Source organism: Elephas maximus, chromosome 2, assembly GCF_024166365.1.
Source record: "Elephas maximus indicus isolate mEleMax1 chromosome 2, mEleMax1 primary haplotype, whole genome shotgun sequence".
Classification (NCBI taxonomy): Eukaryota; Metazoa; Chordata; class Mammalia; order Proboscidea; family Elephantidae; genus Elephas; species Elephas maximus.
In genome coordinates this window covers 45,190,321-45,210,731 of record NC_064820.1, presented here as the reverse complement: position 1 = coordinate 45,210,731, position 20,411 = coordinate 45,190,321, and the positions used below count along the sequence as shown (strand labels likewise).

Here is a 20,411-nt window from a genome sequence, read left to right as displayed (position 1 = left end):
AACCATTTTGGAATACTCTTTTGTAGTTCTTGTACTGGATTCAAAGTGGGTATTTTAAACTGTGTAAATATAGCCTTGGAAGCCAAAAGAATATAGTGTAATTTTTTTTCAATTTTTTAAACAGATTTACTTGGGCAAAATTTATACACCATAGAATTTACCTTCTGTAAGTATACATTTTTAGTACTTTTATAAAGTTATGCAGCTATCACCACAATCAAGTTTAAGAATATTTTCATCACCCCCCCAAATCTTTTTTTTTTTGTCATTAATCTCTGACCCTACCCACAGCCCTAGGCAACCACTGATATGTTTTCTATTTCTATAAATTTGCCTTTTCTGGACTTTTCATATAAATGGAATCATACAATATATAGCCTTTATGTCAGGCTCCTTTCATCCAGCATGTTTTTGAGGTTCATCCGTGTTGTAGCAGGTATCAGTAGTCCTTTTTACTGCTGATAATATCCTGTGTGTATGGACGTACCACATTTAGTCTGTATCTCTTCACCAGCTGATGGGCATTTTCGTTGTTTCCAGGTTTTAGCTACTTTGAACGATGCTGCTCTTAAATATTTGCATTCATGTCTTTGTGTGGATTTGGCTTTTCATTTTTTTTGCCTAGGTTCCTAGGAGTGGGATGGCAGGGCTGTGTGGTGAATTTATCAGTTTCGTACTTTATATATACACATAAATATATATATATATATTATTTTTTTGTAAAATATGTATAACAAAAACTAAACCCATTGCTGTCGAGTCAGTTCCAACTCATGGCAACCCCGTATTTACAGAGTTGTATTGCTCCATAGGTTTTTCTTGGCTCAGTCTTCATGGCAGCAAATTGCTGGGTCTTTCTTCTGTGGCACTTCTAGGTAGATTCAAACCACAAACCTTTAGATTAGTAGTCAAGTGCAAACCGTTTATACCACCCCCCCCCCAAAAAAAAACCCATTACCATCTAGTCGATTCCGACTCATAGCAACTCTATAGGACAAAGGAGAACTGCCCCATAGGGGAGCGGCTGGTGGATTTGAACTGTCAACTTTTTGGTTAGCAGCCGAGCTCTTAACCACTGTGCCACCAGGGCTCCCTTATACCACCTGGAGACTTTATATATAACAAAACATTTGCCTTTTGAACCATTTTTAAGTGTACAATTCAGTGATATTAATTACATTCACCTCATTGTGCAGCCATCACTGCTATCCATTTCAAGTCACAACACAATGTAGTTTTTAATAACACATAAATGGATCGATTGCATTTAGGATGTTTTTCAAGAAGAGTTTTCCAGCCTATAAAATCAAAACAGATTAACATTACCATTATTATCAGTTAGAGTCCAGTCAGGAGAGAAACCACATCGGTGATTGAAGTAGATCTTAATGTAAAGAGCTAACTAGGTATAAAGTTGTTATCTAGATAGCTGAGAGGACAAAGAGAACCCTAAGTCATAAAAAAAAAAAAAAAAGTCATAACTGGTAAGCAAACTACAGAAATCACTACCACCCCAACCCTGAAGGGACAAAGAGATTAGAATCATCAAACCTCAGAAGCTAGGAGGTGGGGGCTGCTGCTCCAACCTTTGAGAAGGGACTGCTGCTCAGCTATTGCTGGTGTCCCTGCATTCTGGGGAAGGGCACTGTTGGCCGGAGACCCCGACCTCTGGAGAGAGCACTGGGGAACTGATGCTGGTGTCTCAGAGGGGGACATAATAAGGCTAGTTCAGCAAGTGGTGGAAATGCTGAAGACTGGATTCAGTGGCTGTTATGGAAAGGAACTGTTGCTGCCTGGGTGAAGGAGCACTGCTAGAGTGCCACAGGAGCTGGAGGCCCTGAGAAAGCCCATGTGAAGCAAATCAGAATGTGCAAGTCCCTTCTCCAGCTTGGCAGCCTCCCTCTAGCACCCCCTATTGGCAGAGTCACCATGCAGCCAGCTGGCAAAGCAGAAATGTTGGCAGAGTTCCAGCCATAGCTTCACAAAGCAGGTATAGAAAGGTGATTCTGAAGTTGAGACAACTGGCACGGACCACCCCGTTAGCTACTCAGCATCCACACATACCCTTCTGCACCTGTGAACTTCTCCCCTACAACAAAATAAGTGTTTCCATCCAAAAAAAATTCAACTATCCTTTGTTCAAAGGAAGACTTTCTCACCCTCTTCCCAAACTGAGGAGCTGAAACGTTCCAGTATTCATTGTATCCATCCTGGTGGAAATAGTATCTTTGGGCTGCATTAACCACTCCTCGAGTTTTGCCACAGTCCCATCTGAATAATCTGCTACCCAAAGACTGAATTGTACATTTAGTATCCATACAATATTAAAGAAAAAGGAGAAAAGATAAGAAATAGGTAATGCGTAGAAATGTATGCATCCAACGAGGAAGGAAGGAAGAAAATAGGCATAGCTACAACAGTCCTTGTTACCATTCACGGGAATGACTTGTGTATGCTAACACTGAGAAAGGAGCCTTCTGCCTTACAAGTTTATAGTTCATTAGGTGGACAGACAGGTAAATAGACTCATGAAAGCCATGCAACAGCTATGTGTATTTGGAAGGGAGGAGGTCTTACTTACTGTCTCAGAGACAAATAGATAATTGAGATGGGCAGGTATGGGGAGTGGGGGGAGAAATTAAAACGGAAGACACTTCTAGGAGAAATGAGTACCTACAGGTTGGTGTATGGGAGTGAAAGGAAATAAGGTGCATAAGGAGGAGCAAAATCTTGAAGAGCCTCACATCCAAAGCTGAAATCTAAATAAATTTGTCCTAAATGCAAAGGAGAGCCACTACAGGATTAAGCAGGCAAGTTTCAAACTTTATTCCTAAATTTAGAAAAACTGCATTTAAAAAAAAACCAAATCACAATTCAGCATAGAGAAACCAGAAACCATGGACTGGAGCATCATGGTTTTCGTGAGAGAAAAAAGTAGGGAGAAAAAAATCTCCCAAAAAGGTTGAAAACCAGAGTAATTGTATTTGATCAGGAGACCATCAGCAGTTGAAGCTGACTTTCTCAGACTAGAGTTGGGATGAGCAGTTCTTTGAGGAGAAGGGAATATGAAAAAGACAGAAGCTGAGTGGGTAGGAGGCCACTGGTTGTAGATGTTTAATCCTGAAAGGGTCATGAAATGGTAATCAGAGGTCTACAGGGTCACACAGAAGCTTTTGCCTTATTTCTAAGGAGGTCTAAGTAACTTCCAAATTAAAGGAAAGGGCCTGCTGGGGAGATGAGGATGCAGGGAGGGTGAATGTCCATGTGCCTCCTTACATAGCGCTATGGTGATTTTTTTTTTGGAGAAACTTGTTTTTAAACTAACTTAATTTCTGCTCCTGATGTTGTTAACATGGATTTTCCATTTTACCGACCATGATATTTGGAGAAGCTTTTAGAAAGCACATGCCATAAATTCGGGGGTGGGGGGGTGGTTAATAATGCTAAATAATAGCATAAAAATGCTATTTATACTCAATGAATTGCACAGTTGGGACCTCATAAGTTCATTCTTTCCCCAGCACAAGTTAAGTGTTACTGTTAAAAATGGACATCTTTTGAAGTACTTGGACAGCCCTGGAGATCACATGTAGAATCCTAATATTTTATAAAAAGCATTTATCAGTATGAATAGGATTAAATTCATACCACTGTTCTTATCACTGCCTTTATAGTTAAGTGACTTTTGAAGAACTGAAATTTGTAATACCTAATTTCAGATGTCAATTGCAGTCATGTCAGGCTCAGTATTGCGTTTCTCTTTTGCTATAAAACCTTACTTCTCTATGTATGACAAGTTTTGATCCCTGTGCCTTTATACTGTATTTTTATGCCAAAGTTCCAATACAGACTACTTGGCTAAATAATCATTAAATGTTGCCAGATATCAAATGCTTAAGGAAAAATCTTTTAATCTTTCCATTTGGGGAATTACAAAGAAATCAGTCCTACCCACTCTCCTGCTTCCAGGGTTCAGCTAATAGGGGAGTAGGCACAAATGAGTACAGACAACTACATATGAGACTCACTATGTGTAGGTCTATTATGGCACAAAGCCTGGGTTTGCTGTGTTATGATCTCACTGTGCCTCTTGAATTCTGCCTACAGGTGTCTGTAGGTTATGTTCATTTGAGACTTCTCCACTGGAAATCGCCTGGTGTCATTAAGTGTATGCTGGAGCTGGGGTTTGCTACCTGCCCTCTTGCCATGTCTAACGAAGTAGAAATAAGTACAACCAATGGTCAGCCTGACCAACAAGCTGCACCAAAAGCACCATCAAAGAAGGAAAAGAAGAAAGGTATGGAGAAAGCCTCGGGAAGCCCGTGAGGGGAGCTAGAGGTGGTTATGTCTGGAGAAACTTGAGATTCAGGGTTAGGTCAGAGCTGGTCCTTGCCTTGCTTCGTCCTCAGCTTAGCCTCAGGCTATCCCAGAGGTAGCGTTCTCACCTTCCATGCAGGAGATCTGGGTTTGATTTCTGGCCAATGCACCTCACGTGCAGCCACCATCCGTTTGTCAGTAGGGGCTTGTGTGTTGCTGTGATGCTGAACAGATTTCAACAGAGTTTTCAGAAAGGCATGGGGATCTGCTTCCAAAAATCAGCCAATAAAAACTCTATGGATCACAACGGAACATTGTCTGCTCTGCAACCGATCATGAGGATGGCACAGGACTGGGCAGCGTTTTGTTCCGTTATACGTGGGGTCACCATGAATCGGCGCCGACTCAACAGAAATGAATAACAACAACGTCCTAAACAGGAAAGTTGTACTTTGGCAGAGGACATTGGTTAACCCCATACACAATAAGACATGTCTCTGAATCCTGAGATTGCACCAATGTGAGTCCAGCCAGGAAACTTTAACAGCATCGTGTTCATTTGATAAATACAACTATCAATTATTATATGGTTATCTTTAACTATTCTGTTTACCACTTTGCTTTATTGAAGTAGCTGTCTTTAAAAATCAAGACCTTTACTTCTTTTAGACCTTCTTCTTTTGATCTGAAGTGCCACTAGAAAGTACTAGAGTCCTCAATCATTCATTGTTGAGAATATGCCATGACTTGCTTGCCTTTCGCTAAGACGCGAGCTATAGGAATGAGACTGCACAGGCTTTGTATGAGAAGCAAAAGAAGTTATGCATAAGTCCCTTCTGCCTGTTAACAGTTCAAAATGCCAGTAAATTATGTGGCAGCTTATTTTTTCATTCAAACAAGTATGCTTTACATTCTTCAAAACCTAAAAAATGCTAGGATAAAGAATATCCCCAAACCCTACTTCACGCATTCCTGTCAGTCTCCCATAGTTCAGTCCATTTTGCATCTTTAAGGTTTTTTTTCTCCCCACTCCAATTGTATAGACAGTAGAAACCTAACCAGTTGCTGACAAGTTGATTCTGACTCATGGTGACCCCATGCATGTCAGAGTAGAAATGTGTTCCGTAAGGTTTTCAGTGACTGGTTTTTCCAAAATAGAACATCAGACCTTTCTTCCAAGGCACTTCTGGGTGGTTTTAAACCACCAGCCTTTCAAAGGTTAGCAGCTGAGTGAATTAACCGTGTGCACCACCCAGGGATTCCTGTAGACACCCAGGGATTCCTGCAGACAGCATATTTTTGCTTTCATGAATAAGACACAGTAGAATACTGCAGATTCAATCAATTATAATAGAAACAAGATTTAGTCTAAAGACATTCAAACTCTGGAGATTCTGGAGCATATTTGGTTATACCTTGGATTGATATTTCAATATACTTCTAAACTTTATCCTGTATTTCTTTCTTTCCTCAGGCCCTGGAAAGACAGATGAGTATCTCTTGGCCAGGTTCAAAGGTGATGGTGTAAAATACAAGGCGAAGCTAATTGGCATTGATGATGTGCCAGATGCAAGAGGGGATAAAATGAGCCAAGATTCTATGATGAAACTCAAAGTAAGCAAATGTCCGGCATGAGGGGATTATATTATAAGCTCTTGTTTGCCTACATCTCAATTATTTGAAGGAAAAACGGTTGTAATCACGTAATTGATCTAGTAGAGTCTCATTTTATGAGAAGCCATGAGTTTGCTTGCATATTTGAGCACTATACTAGAAGGCTAATTTAATCAAGCATCGCAGATTCTGGATCGCCTTTCCCTTTGGCGGATTCAACATTTGGACTAACAAAGCCTGTCCCTATCATTTTCCTTGTTCAAAAGCTGTGCAAATATGTGTCTTATTTGTCTTACTTTATTGGTGAGAGGAGAGAATATCTTATTTTAGACCCTGGGAGTGTTCAGATAAAATTCAGGACTCTCCTTGGAAGCTAGTGTCATTAAGTATCAGTCCTTTGGTTTTCTGAATTTTTAAATCCTAGTACTTCTTTTTTTTTTTTTAGTACTTCGTTACTATGTGAAAATAACTAAATAATACAAGGCCTAAAAGTAACATCTTTAAAAACAGTCTGGTTCAATCCCCTTGTCTTTACCAATGATGATTCTAAAGCCAAGAGAATTAGAATGACTTTTCCAAGTTCACATAGCTAAGTCATGAGGTCCTGGCTTGACGTCCTCTCTTCCATCTGCAGTCTCTTGTGAAAAGGTCCCTGTTCTTTCATAGATGGTAAATCAAGCCAAAAGCAAAGATGACTGTCTTTTACATTTTTAATATTAGAAGTATTGTAGAACACTTTTAACTGGATTTGTCTTGCTTTCCCAACCTCATCAGGGAATGGCGGCAGCTGGTCGGTCTCAGGGACAACACAAACAAAGGATCTGGGTCAACATTTCACTCTCTGGGATAAAAATAATTGATGAGAAAACTGGGGTAAGAATTCACTTTTATTGACACTGGCCTCACCGACCAAATCTGACAATTTGCTCCTTGAATTTAAGCCCCCCACCCCATTTCTTTTTCAAAGTTCTGTAAGAAAACACACACCCATAGTATTATCTCTCCAGAAGTAACAGGCAGAAAATAGGGTAGGAGGTGAGGAGTCAAGACACTTTATTTTGAAACTCATTTCCTATAACATATATGAATCCCAACCTCTAAACACAGGTATCCCTATTAATCCCACTTGGGTAATTTGGAGATCTCATGTACACAGAACTAGAACTAGATGAATAGTAGCCCCTGGTTCATGACAATACCGTGGAATTATGCATGAGTCTTATTTTATTTTGGCATATTGATCACAGGTAAAGTAACCCAAAGCTAGAGCATTACCCATAACATACCTAGTTTTTTTAACCTCTCTATTCCCTGCCTCCTCACCCCACAGAGGTAACTTGCTTAGTTGTTTTATCACATATGAACAGTCTTACTTGGTTTTTTTGAAGCTCATCAAAAGGCTTTCATACAAAAGCCTTCTGGGACTTTTGTTTCTACTCAATGTAACATAATAAGATTCACCCCCTTAAAACGTTTCATTCATATTCTGTAGTAGCAAGGCACTGCTGGGAGCCCTCATGACTTCCCAGAGAAATCCACTGTACAATATGCAAAATCAGCTTTTCAAGTGCTGGGCCCTGGAACCCTACTGTATACCCACTGAACCTGCTGGTCCTCAGGTCCCGGGCATAAGAATCCGCACAGCACTGTCTCCATCCTTCTTCATTTTCCCCAGCCCAGCAGAGAATGGTGGCAGGTTTCCCTCACATACATTCCCTCTCACCTCAAACCTTCCAGGCTACCCAGTGTAAACTTTTAAGTGGCCTGAGGCATTTGGAAACAAAAGCCAAGACACATTCAACCCACATACAAATATCTCTGAAGAATTGAGTCCTGCCACCTGCGTGAAAGAGCCCTGGTGGAGCAGTGGTTAAGAGCTACAGCTGCAGACTGAAAGGTCGCATTTCAAATCCACCAGCTATTGCTTGGAAACCATATGGGGCAGTTCTACTCTGTCCTGCAGGGTAGCTATGAGTCAGAATCAACTCAGCAGCAATGGTTTTACCTGCATGAAAGGAGCAAGAGAAAGGGAGAGAAGGGGCGGGGCTCAAACCCATTGCCATCTAGTTGATTTTGACTCTCATAGCAACCCTAAATTCATAAACTCCCCACTGCGTGGAACTCCTGTATAATGGCACGGACTGTCTATGTGAGGTTGAGAAATACTTGGTGACAGCATTTGGTAACTTACTTGCAGAATGTACTGGGGATGCATGTTCCAATAATACTTAGGATGGTTCCTTGGCCATCTGACCATCGTCAAAGATCCCTAGGGACACTCCTCTAGCTCAGTCATGCTGCTCACTTATGTTTGCCTTTGAGGTGGGAAAGTAGACCTGCTTGGGCTGGTCTATATACCCACCTTTGCTTTAGAAGTTCTTGGTGTCCTAATCCTTAGTCCCTCCTTGCTAAATGGCACCGTGTCTTTAGGCTAGGGATAACGAAGCATCAGTATTTTAAGAGTGAGCATTGGTACCACTTTTTTATTTTTGTTTTTCTACTCTTCCTTCCATTTGGAGCCCTTCCTAGCAAGGTAAATATAGCTCTGGCCTTCAACCAGAGGCTGAACATTCTCTTATCAAATGTTTTAGCCTCTTCATATCTGATACCTAGTTGTCAAAAAAACCAAGCCTATTGCCATCGAATCAATTCTGCCCCATAACATTTCCAAAGAGCAGCTAGTGGATTTGAACTGCTGACCTTTTTGTTAGCAGCCAAGCACTTAACCACTGCACCACCAGGGCTCCAGTGCTTAGTTGTACTAGATTGTAGCTTTCTAAATACATCTTTATTTATGTTCCTTTTGCAGGTAATAGAGCACGAACATCCAGTAAATAAAATTTCTTTCATTGCCCGTGATGTGACAGACAACCGGGCATTTGGTTACGTATGTGGAGGAGAAGGCCAGCACCAGTTTTTTGCCATAAAAACTGGACAACAGGTAAACTCTAAGTCTTGAAGTATACCTAGGAACTTGTCCCCTATTGGAAGGAGTCCTGGCAGTTCAAACCCATCAGAGAAAGATGTAGCAGTGTGCTTCCTGTGGTCCTATAACATTGCTCCATGGCAACAGATGGCACTGTGTGTCCCCTTTTGAGCAGAGAAGTGTCTGTCAGTCTACTAGAAATCTTGATGAAAACAATCGAATATGGGAGGATTAAACCATAACCCAAAGAATGACTACCTTCATTCACCCAGATATCATTAATATTCATGTAGTTACACAAGGATTATGAGAAGAGACTTTCTTATGAGGTCCATGCTACTTTTAGAATAGCAAATTATTTCTAGAAGCCTTGAAGGAACTAGGAAGAGGGCTGTGATACCTCTTCTTTTGTTTAAACACTTTCGTTAACCTTGCTCTTCTTTATGTATCATTGGCAGGGGGTGATCTCCTATAAAGCATGGGAGGGCCCTGAGGAGCTTTAAGAGAAAGGGGGAAACCAGTGCTAATCAGAACTGTTGGGGAAAAAAGGCAAGAAAATAGTAAGATCAAAATACTCATGAAATGCTCTCTATTGCTTCAGGCCGAGCCACTAGTGGTTGATCTTAAAGACCTTTTTCAAGTTATCTATAATGTAAAGAAAAAGGAAGAAGAAAAGAAAAAGGCAAGTACTACAGAAAACAGCCTCTCTTACATTTAGGACTATATTCAGGACTGTGTTTGAATGTTATGTATATATATGGCTTCGCTAGTGAGTTAGAAATTTATTGTCTGTTTTCCTGTGAAGGCAGTGGATGGAGCTTATAGTTGAGCACTTTTGATTTCCAACCTCTGGTTCTTATTTTTTCTTCCAACGAGCTTCATATTGATTCAAGGGTCTGTACAGGACAGGTTTAAATTCAGTAAACCATTCAAGTCCAGTATTGATATGAAAAGGGGAGGGGAATAAGGGCAGAAATAATGTGCAAGAATCTCTTGCCTTATTCCAGTGAAGCCCTAAGTGTATTTGTTCTCTTATTTAACTCCCTTTGACTACACTGACTAAAATCACTGAATTTCTGTCTTTCTTTTTAGACTGAAGAAGCCAACAAAACAGTAGAGGTAAAAGTGCATCTTTACTTGTCAAGTGTGTATATGTGATGTGTAAACTCTTGTTTAACTGCCCAAGCATTTTCCACACCTAGTTTTTCCCATGTTTGTGACCTCTGGCCACTGAAGATGTAGAGTTGAATGATCATTGCCAAAATCACAACTGCTTCGCAAGTCAATACAGTAGGAAAATAAAATCTGTAGGGAAAACTCAACAACTAAACCCTTAAATATTTGCCATCTTTTCAGAATGGGAGTGAGGCACTAATGAAGCTTGATGAACAAGCTACCAAACTGAAATTGGTATGTATGTGTTGTTTTAAGATTCCTACTTTCCTGAACACATCTACTTCCTGTAAATGTTGCTAATATCAAACCTGGATTAGTTAAATGAAAATCCAATTATGACCACTGCTTTCCTAACATTTGTGTAACATTTTTGTCAATATACAAAGTAACATTTTGAGTAGACACATCTGAATCTAATCAAAATACTTTTTTAAGGACGTTGATTGACCACATGGATTTGTTTGGGGACATGTCTACACTTCCTGACCTATTTAGTGAAATGAAAACCAATTGTGACAACTATTTTTCCTAAACTTTAGTTTAGGAAATATTTACTTCAGTATACAAACTAATCTCTTTTGGTAGACACATCTGAATCTAATTCAAATACTTTTTTAAGGGTATTGACCAGATGGATTTGTTTGGGGACATGTCTACACCTCCTGACCTAAATAGCCCAACAGTAAGTGTTTGTTTTTAAATTTGTAATATAATGGAAATGACATCTATAACCCAAATCAGCAATTAACCAGAAATCTTGAGCATCTCATTGAAACATGGAACATGACTACTGATTTTTCTCCATAAAGTACAAATGGCTACTAGAACAAATTCGAACCTTCAGTCACTGTTAAGAGTCTATCAGCACTAAATCAGACATATTAATATTTACTTAGAAGTAAAATCTCAATATTAGGTCAGGTACTGTAGTGCTTCTTGGTATTCCTTGGGACCAGTGGGAACTTGAGTAAAAACCCTCGGCATATATGAAGGAAGTATGTCTGTTAGATGATTAATCATAGCCTCCTGGACTCTTCATTTTTCACCACTCTTTCTGTTTCTAAATGCAGCGTAAGCTTGTTGTGAAGTAAGACTTAACATAAGCGAGAGACTCAGTTACGTTTAACCAAAGCTTACCTTGTTAGATATCATTCTTTATATGATATCATTGTGTATTAAGTCTTCTCAATATTGATTGATCCATAACAACCCTGTGAGAATAAAGCAGTATTTTCCTTTACAGATTAAGGACATGGGGCTCAGAAAAAAAGTCATTTACCCAAGCGAGGGAAACATATCCCAAACTTAAGCCCAGGACTTCAGACCTTCTCGAATAGGCCGCAAATGAAAATATCCGTATTATTTTGCATGACTTCTGACAACTACTATTATTTATTAAACAATTTCTTAGGTATTTTCTTTTTACAAGTCATAGCAGTGAGTAGATGTACAGCATCAGTGATAGCATGGAGTTACTATCTAGAAGGGAGACCAACATTAAAACGAATTACAAAGCCTATTAATTAGCTACAGTGGGGTAAAAAAAAAAAAAAATTTTTTTTTTTTACAGTGGGGTGGTATGATGTTAATGTGCAGGATATTTATCTAGTTTAGAGGTTCAGAAAATGCTTCTAAAGAAGTGAGTTCCTTGACTTGAACAAGAAAGATGAAAAGGGAATAACTAGGCAAAAAGGAAGTAGCCTAGAATAATGGAAAGTAGTCTAGAATATCTAGGATTCTCCCTTTTCTGGGCATCATCAAGCAAGCCTACGTGACCAGGAAGGTCGCAGCGATTCAAACAGCAGAGCAGGTGTGGCTGAGATCCTCACTTCCCAAAGAGCTTTGCAGACAATGCCAGGCCTGTGAAATCTCACTGCATAAAACACCCAGGCCAAGTGAGACGGGGAAGATCACGAGCCCCCTGCACTCTTCTCTGCTTCCGACCCTATGAGAATCATAACGTGCAATACGGCATTTTATAGACCCTAAACACCCTGCAATAAAAAAGTTAGTTTAATGTGCTTTTAAGCACATGTTTATAGAACCTTTCATTCCCTTTAGTGTTTATTACCGTTTGAAGGATAGACTTTTGGAAATACTGCATTAGATGACACCAAAAGATCCATCCTGGCTCTGAGTTTCTTTTGATTTCTAGACCACTTTACCCCCATTTTCATTACTATAGACCCACCCCCAAATTAAAGTAATATTTGAATAACCGTATTTCCAAGTATAACTGACATTCAAACAAGTACATTGAGATAGAGAGCAAATCATTCGTGATACGCAGTGAAATTCCAGAAGGATAAGCAAGGAAGAACGGACTGTTTAATCTGCTCTGGAGACTTCTAGAAACTTCTGAAAAAGGAAACGAAGAACAATATGGGCAATCCTGGATCTCATTTATATTAGATTTCATGCATTCTCAGAATTGTTGATTTATAGGAAAAAAACACAAGTTGTAGTTAAACTAACAATAATTAAAACAAAAACCATCAAAATAAATGATAACTGATAAGTGAGCAAAAGCTAAAAAGGCTAACCATCTGCTGGTTAGATTTTGATAACATGTTCCTATGTATTGACTCTGTATCTACAGATCACACAATAGATAGATTTCTACTTGGTCAAACCAGCATGTTTAAAAATATTTCAAATCTTGCAGTAATTGCTCTGGAAGATGGAAAAGAGAAAGAAATCTTAATTATCCGGACTTTATTAGTGGTGTCTCCGACTCATCTGCTCCTTCCCCCAAGGAGTATAAAAAATTGTTTTATGTCATTTCAAGTAATGCTGATGTTGCAAATTGTCATCCATTAGAACATAATTTTTACTGGAAAACCATTTGAGCATTACCCTCACATAGTGTGTCTCAAAAAAAAAGAAAAGAAAAAAAAAACCCAAACACACACATACAAAAAGTCATGCTCTCTAACTTTAAGAACTTAACCATTTAAAAGCATAGTTATAAGAAGAATTTAAGGCGTGATCCACTATCAAGGAGATTAAATCTGGTATAAGGGATGAGATCAGGGAACAAAACAAAGTACAAGCGCCATGTATTCGTAAAATGCTACAGGGTGGTACTGGTGAAGTTGAAATAGGAGGATCAGTGGGGAAAGATTTTGTAAAGAATCTGCATTTGAGTTGCATCTTTGAAATCTACAGGAAAATAGATGGCAATTAGGCTAGAAAGGAATTAGGTTCTATTGTGGATCATTTGAATGTTCAGCTAAGGAAGCTTATCTTAATTTTGGGAGTAGCAGGAAGCCACCAAAGGCTTTGAGTAGGGGAGTCCTGGATTTGGCAGTCTATCTGGGTAGAACAGTTAGATAAAATTAGCTACCTGCAGAACACCTAGGCTGTGGAAATCAGCATTTAAAGCCTCGTGTTTGTGCAGACACCTCTTTGGTTGCCTGCATGCCTTCCTCCAACCCACATCTACCCAACCCTCACCTGACCACCTTAAGAGCCCACTCCACCCACTGCCAATAGCGACCTTAAGAGCAGAGACTGTAATTCACTTTCAGGTGGCCACTGCCTGCTCTTAGATGCTCAAAGATGGCTGAGTGGATGCAGTATTGACAGTCCAGGAAGGAATTAATGAGGCTCTGTCCAAGGGGGTGGATGAGGAGTCTCACATTTTTCGGTTGTAGTCTGTGAACTGTCAGTCTTGGATTAACGACAAACCAACCTGAGGAGAGCCTTATACATTTTACTTATAGGCTGACTATTCAGAAGCCTAACATTGTGGTTCCTGTTTGGTGTCCTCAGAACTTCTGAAGTATATGAAAAGCAGAACTCTACCAGCAGTGAACACCCAACTGTTCTAACCAAGAGGTGGCTCATGATAAATGAATGAACACTGAAATCACAAGCTTTGTAATAAACTTTGTCCTACCCTTTGATTGTACAAAGATCCCCATGTTAAGAGATCTTTCAGTTCATTTCTTTGATTTAAAAAAAAAAATTTTTTTTTTAATTGAAATTCTTTCTTTTGATAAAGTTTTCTGGTTATAAAGAGAAAGTCTGGTTTTTATTTGTGTTTTTATTCTCCGTAGTAAAGGAAACCAGAAGATAGAATACCATTTAGGTCTGATTTTGCTGTCTCTTCTTTGGTCACGGAGTAGGATCTAAACTTTCTACAAGTTTGTTCTTTTCTTTAAAAGCCAAGGAGGCCTATTCAGGTCCTCTTTTTACTTCCTAGCTTGAAAATTGCATATCCCTTTGAGGTGGCTTTGGTCCCTAAAAGGTCCCAGATGATCGAAAATACTTAGTGATCTTATCAGGTTAACGCTAGCTCTCTAGCTTCCATTTCACTGAGGCATTTTTTATTGTTCTTGTGCTTCTATGGCTAACAGAGTTAAGTAGTTAACAGATCAAAGTTAGTAGGAAGGTGTGTCAGTATGATAGCTCCATCCTAGAATGAATCCGAATTAGTTATGTCAGTGACTTGAATAAGGACATGTCACATTTATCAAATTGGTGCTTTTATGCCAGGAAGGTTATCTTCCCTACCAATTGAGAACCCAGATAACAAACACACCAGAAAAAAAAAAAGATAAAAAGAATTCAGAAGTAGTAGAGTTACACATTTGGATGTCGTTCACATTAAGACTTAACCCATCTCCCCACCCTATACTTAACTTAAAGATTAAAGATTAGTTGTCTTTAGCCACTGAATAGATGTGGTGATTGTCACAAGTGAGGCAACTCTAAACTATGTTCAAAGAAAATGTATAACAAGGGAGGTCAACGTGATATGTTAAATTATAGCGATATTTTGAGTATCACTTTCCTACAAGGATATTGGCAAAAGATTGTATCTGGAGGAGAGGCTAGGATGGTGAGGATGAGAGATTCACCTAGACTAGCACCTTCAACAATAGCCTTAAATATTTAAGGAGGCATAGCCGATAGCTGTTATGTAAGGGAAAAATCCCCACCCTCATCCCAGAGAGAAAAAATGAACCAATTATACGGAAATGTATTTGACCTTAAACTTCATAACAACCAGAATGATAAAATATGAATGTATTAGCCTCTCAATTACTCAGAGAGGTGAAGCTAGATGAATTTGGGGGCACAGTAGGGTGGACAGGTACATCATATAAGAAGCTGGGCTAAGCTTCTGAGGTCACTTCTTATTCAAGCTCCATATACCTAGAAAATCACTTAAAGGGAATTGATTGCTAGTTTTTTCAAGACTTTCTAAGCCATGAATTGAAACAATGATGACCATGAACTCAGCCGTGTGTGTGCGAACCTGAGTGAGCAGACATGAATAAAGTAAGCAACAGTATTACTTAATGAGGGTCCCACAAAGTTGAAATTTAAATAAAATGGCACGGGGGGGCAGGGAAGTGGTAACTGCCAACAGGGAGATGATGGGGTAGATGAAGACCAACTACTTTGTCAAGACCAAATTCTAATGGAAATTTAGATAAACCTGGTGATCTTATGTAGCTTTCTCATTTGAAGTCACAACATGAACTAACACTTTCTTTTTTTTCCCCTTTTCTTTCCAAATGTGATAGGAAAGCAAAGATATCCTGTTAGTGGATCTAAACTCTGAAATCGACACCAATCAGAATTCTTTAAAAGAAAATCCATTCTTAACAAATGGCATCACCTCCTGCTCTCTTCCACGACCAAAGCCTCAGGCATCCTTCTTGCCTGAAAATGCTTTTTCTGCCAATCTCAACTTCTTTCCCACCCCTAATCCTGATCCTTTCCGTGACGATCCTTTCACTCAACCAGACCAATCGGCACCCTCTTCGTTTGATTCTCTCACATCTCCAGATCAGAAGAAAGAGAATTTGAGTAGCTCGTCTACTCCACTGAGTAATGGGCCCCTGAATGGCGATGTTGATTACTTTGGTCAGCAATTTGACCAGATTTCTAACCGGACTGGCAAACAGGAGGCTCAGGCAGGCCAGTGGCCTTTTCCGAGCACACAGACCCAGCCAGCAGTGAGAACTCAGAATGGGGTATCTGAAAGAGAACAAAATGGCTTCCATGTCAAATCCTCCCCGAACCCATTTGTGGGGAGCCCTTCCAAAGGACTGTCAGTACCGAATGGGGTAAAGCAGGACTTGGAAAGCCCTGTCCAGTCCTCACCACATGACTCCATAGCCATTATCCCACCTCCACAAAGCACCAAACCAGGAAGAGGCAGAAGGACTGCTAAGGTGAATTGTCTTCTCCACATCTCCATTGGCAGAATGCATGTTCGGTACCAAAGGGTGGTGTGATACATGCTCTCTTTCCTGCTGCTCTTGTAGCTTCCTGTGTGGCTGTAAAATAGAAGGTGGGACAAGACTCATCAGTTCTCCAGGAATACCTTTCTCTAATCGCTGCCGTCCTTAAGCCTCTCACTCAGCAGTGTTTGTCACACATCGCTTTCTGTTTGCATGTCTTGTCACTTCTCATTAACTAAACACAAGTTTTTCCATTTTTAATGCTGCTATGCTTCTGTACCTCTGGTAAGTTTGACCGCCACGTTCTGGGAGGGGGGGTGTGAGTTCTTATGATTCCTTTTGTCCCTTCCCCCACACAAACACACCCCCCCACACACACACTTACCATGTTGCATTAATGCCCTAGGTGGTCGTGTAAAATTCTTGAGTTTGCGTCCGCTTTTAAAAGCTGACTGCATAATCCATTGTCTTAGAAGAAACATATATTTACTGTTCCCTCTCCAGTGCAGCTTCATTGAAAGCAATTTAGAATGAGGTGTCTGTAGGTATCTTTTTCAGTCTCACATTTAAACATGCAGGCTGGCCTCATGATTAAGACGGAGATTATCTCTCTGTAGACTGGTTCAAGTCCAACAGAATGATCAACAATATTTAGGCTGCTTATTTATAGTTGCCCCTTTTTTCCCCTCACTTCAAGCATTGAGCTGATATGGAGACGGGGCAAATGTGTGAACGAACAAAACAGATTTCACTTTGAGAGTCCTAGGTTGTATCAGTTACGAAGATTCAATATGCTGCCCATTGCAGATAATCTCTCTGTGTGTCTGTTCTTACAACAATACTTGTCATTTATTAGTAATAGAAAAAAGCCTTTCTTTTTGTGATTCTCAATTTTGAGGTAAAGAGTAAAAGACAAAATCATGGTTGCTGAGTAACTCTTCTGTCTCCCTCCCTGTCCTGTCAGTCTCCAGCAAATGACTTGCTTGCATCAGACCCCTTTGCTCCTCCCATCTCAGAGTCTCCACGACAGACCTCACCTACAGGACAACCTGCAGCCCTACAGACCAACCCTCTGGATCTCTTCAAGACAAGTGTTTCTGCCCCAGTGGGGTCCTTTGTGGGTCTAGGTAGGTGCCTAGAGATGGAGTCAGGTGTAGTTCTGTTACTTCTGTTTATGAAGATGCGTAGGGAAAAGGTGTTTCATAGCCATAGAGGGTGCCATAGACATACGATTTGAGCACCCTAGAGAGCTCTTCTCCCAATTTTACCCTTGTGCAACCCCACCACACTTGATACTCTTGACTTATAACAGAAATTTGACCCCTTGAGTTGCTTCTGAGCAGACACCCATGTTCAACATTTGCTCTGAACCAACTGGTAATAGCCTCCTGGAAAACAGCTGTAAAGGACTCTAAAAGTCAGACCAACTTCAGTAAGGAAAAGGGGTGAGATGAGAGAGCCCTTTCTACCATGTGTCTCGGGAACATTAGTAGCATACATGCCTGCTGTGCCATTTGCCACCATTACATTGAAGACGTATCCACTGTTAAAGCCTGTATTCCTCCTGATGGCCAGTAATTAAATCTGAAGAAAATGTAAGTCATAGGATGAAACTTCTAGGCTATGGACTTCTGTTACCTAGGCATACACTAGGCGTGCGGACAGGCAAGTGTCCTGATCAGTCTCTGAACACTAAGCCGTAGCAGCTCCTTGCTGATATTTTAGCTAGCTGACTGTCTTAGTAGAGTCAGAAGATAAGTACTAGAAACCTAAAGATGAAAGGAACACAGACATGTAAGAAGAGATGGAATTTTATCAGATACCTAAGGTGTGCTGGGGCTCTCATCTGTAAACGTGTCATTAACTCATGTGCACCCTAGAGCCCCTTAGTGGCAGGATGGAGTGGAAGGCCATTTGGCTGAGAGCTGGCCCTGCTACTCTTGATCACTGCCTCCAGTTCTTTACTGATTCAATAGCGTAGTTTTCAGAAATCCCAACAACAGTCTTTGCTGTCCTGCTGGGGACTGTCTTTGTTTTTCTGCTTCTTGGCACTTCTACAAGCTCCAAATAGACTCTGGCTTGGGAGGGGGTGTAAAGATGAAGAGTAGCTTTCTGCCCCCTTTGGTAAAATCTGACCAGGGATAGTGGCTTTCTTTGCCTCCTGCAGAGTCAGTTATGAGGATTTTTTTCCCCCACCCCTGCTAGGTTCCCACAAAGGAAAATATTTCGATTCTGTCCTGTTATATCAGTTCAGTTGTATCTGGAGTAGGGTCATGTGAGGGGGGGGTTTAACCAACTGCCGAGTTGCTGAAAGCTATGCTTGTGTTTACACCGTCAAGAAACTCTAATTACTTCAGGTCCCTTTGGGGTTTCCCTCTTTATCCATAGTTCCTTTCCCCTACCCACAAACAGAGCTGATTGGTGCCTTTCCTTCATGGAAGGGTAGAGAGCTTGATGCAGTGCCCACAACGAGACTAGATCACATCACAGTGCTTTGTAGTCCAATGTCAATGCCCTGAAGAATTTTTACAGCCAATATTTAACTAGTCAGCCTGAAAATACAGCTGGACCCTATAACTGTTAATTTATTCAGACGAAGTGAAGCTTTTTGGCTAGGTGCCTCTGTTGAGGCCGTGGGGTATGCAACTGCAGAATACTGATGATTCGTCCAAGTTTGGACATGGAACTCAAACTGAGCTCTACAGTATAGCCCCTGTCCACTAGCAGAATCCTCAGCCAAAACATGGAAGAAGGTTGTAGGTCTGGCTTCCGCCGGACCCAGCTGGAAGACTCTTTTGGAGAATGTGGGGGTGGGGAGAAGGCTGAGCTCTAGCTACCCTGTGTTTTAATCTAGCTTCAGAAGGTAATAAAATTAATTTTTTATACCCACCCTCTTTTTCTTTACCCCTTAGTCCTACTTTATCCAGTGACGCCTTAAATGCCTTGGAAACATGGTGTGTGATATCTAGTGGATGAGAATGAACACTGGCATAAGTATATGCCAGGAAAGCCTTTAACTCCTGGCAAATATATTATTTTTCTCTTTTACCACCACTCCCACTAATACCATCTATGACTAAAGCCACACATTTTCCTAAGGGAAGGCGGCAAGCCATCCAACGTGACAGGATAACATTCTCCCTTATTTCTAGTGCATCCAATTGGTGGAAACTTGTAGTGAGTGACTCTGACTTCAGTTCATAAAATTGAAAAATGTTTTCAAATGCTAGGGAGAACTTGGTTCAAACTAAACCCACTTTTAGAAGCCTGTATTATAGAATCTAAGAGAAAGGTTTTCTTGATTTGTTGTGAAAGGAGTATATTCTGTAGTTCAAAGGAAGTCTAACTTCTGTATCTATTAAATATGCATTTGAATTAACATCCATTTAAAAAAAGAGTTCTATCCTTGGAGGCCAAGGGGGCAGAATAGGAGGAGGGGGTGCTGGATTCAGAGTCAGTGTGCCTGGGTTCTGGTCTCTGCTTTTACAGACTTTAAATTTAACGTTCTGGTACCCAGTTCCCTCATGTCAAAAACAAGTATGTTAAGTAAGATGACCTTATCTCAAGGCCACCACTCTGTGAACACACCATATGTCTTCACGGCCAAGTGGCTAGAGTTCATGATAGCAGAGCTGGGTCAAGTAACACCAGTCTCCAGTGCTAAGAAGTTTTAAGATAAGACATGTTGTTAGGACCTTGAGCACCACTTTCAAAGTATTTCTCACTCTGGGAAACCCTATTGGCGTAGTGGTGAAGAGCTACAGCTGCTAACCAAAAGCTCAGCAGTTTGAATCCCCTTGGTGCTCCTTGGAAACCCTCCAGAGCAGTTCTACTCTGTCCTGTAGGGTTGCTATGAGTCGGAATTGACTCCACAGTGATGAGTTTGTTTTTTTTTTTGTTTCTCACCCTCGACATAAAAGCATTCCTAAGTAAAGTTTAGAGGCCTTTTCTTGGTTGCGTTTGAAAATGTTTGTAACAAAAATGTGCTCTGCTGAAAGTTCATAGCAAATAGGTTTTGAGAACAGAGCCTTATCATTGAATGAGGCTGAATGTAGGTTTTCTGTTAGTGGTAACAGTTGAACTGGATCATTAAGACACTTGGGAAGAGGCAGGAGTGCCCTACATAGTAGAAAAACATGCAGGGAATGGGCCTCTCAGGAAGAAGAGCTGAATTTTAG

At 40.4% G+C, this 20,411-nt stretch overlaps 1 protein-coding gene across 3 annotated transcripts in view; it reads left to right on the top strand.

Annotated features, from left to right (window-relative positions):
• Positions 1–20,411, top strand: part of DAB2 (DAB adaptor protein 2) — a 56,264-nt gene that overhangs the window by 30,140 nt on the left and 5,713 nt on the right. For 2 of the 3 annotated variants that reach the window (XM_049862793.1, XM_049862782.1), the window contains exons 2-11: positions 4,108–4,297; positions 5,792–5,931; positions 6,706–6,804; positions 8,741–8,872; positions 9,459–9,539; positions 9,950–9,976; positions 10,214–10,267; positions 10,653–10,715; positions 15,571–16,224; positions 17,198–17,360. In XM_049862793.1, the coding sequence (XP_049718750.1) occupies positions 4,171–4,297; positions 5,792–5,931; positions 6,706–6,804; positions 8,741–8,872; positions 9,459–9,539; positions 9,950–9,976; positions 10,214–10,267; positions 10,653–10,715; positions 15,571–16,224; positions 17,198–17,360 (1,540 nt within the window). In that variant the 5' untranslated portion in view covers positions 4,108–4,170. The remainder of the gene's footprint in view (positions 1–4,107; positions 4,298–5,791; positions 5,932–6,705; positions 6,805–8,740; positions 8,873–9,458; positions 9,540–9,949; positions 9,977–10,213; positions 10,268–10,652; positions 10,716–15,570; positions 16,225–17,197; positions 17,361–20,411) is intronic. The other variant, XM_049862792.1, reaches the window with a different exon arrangement.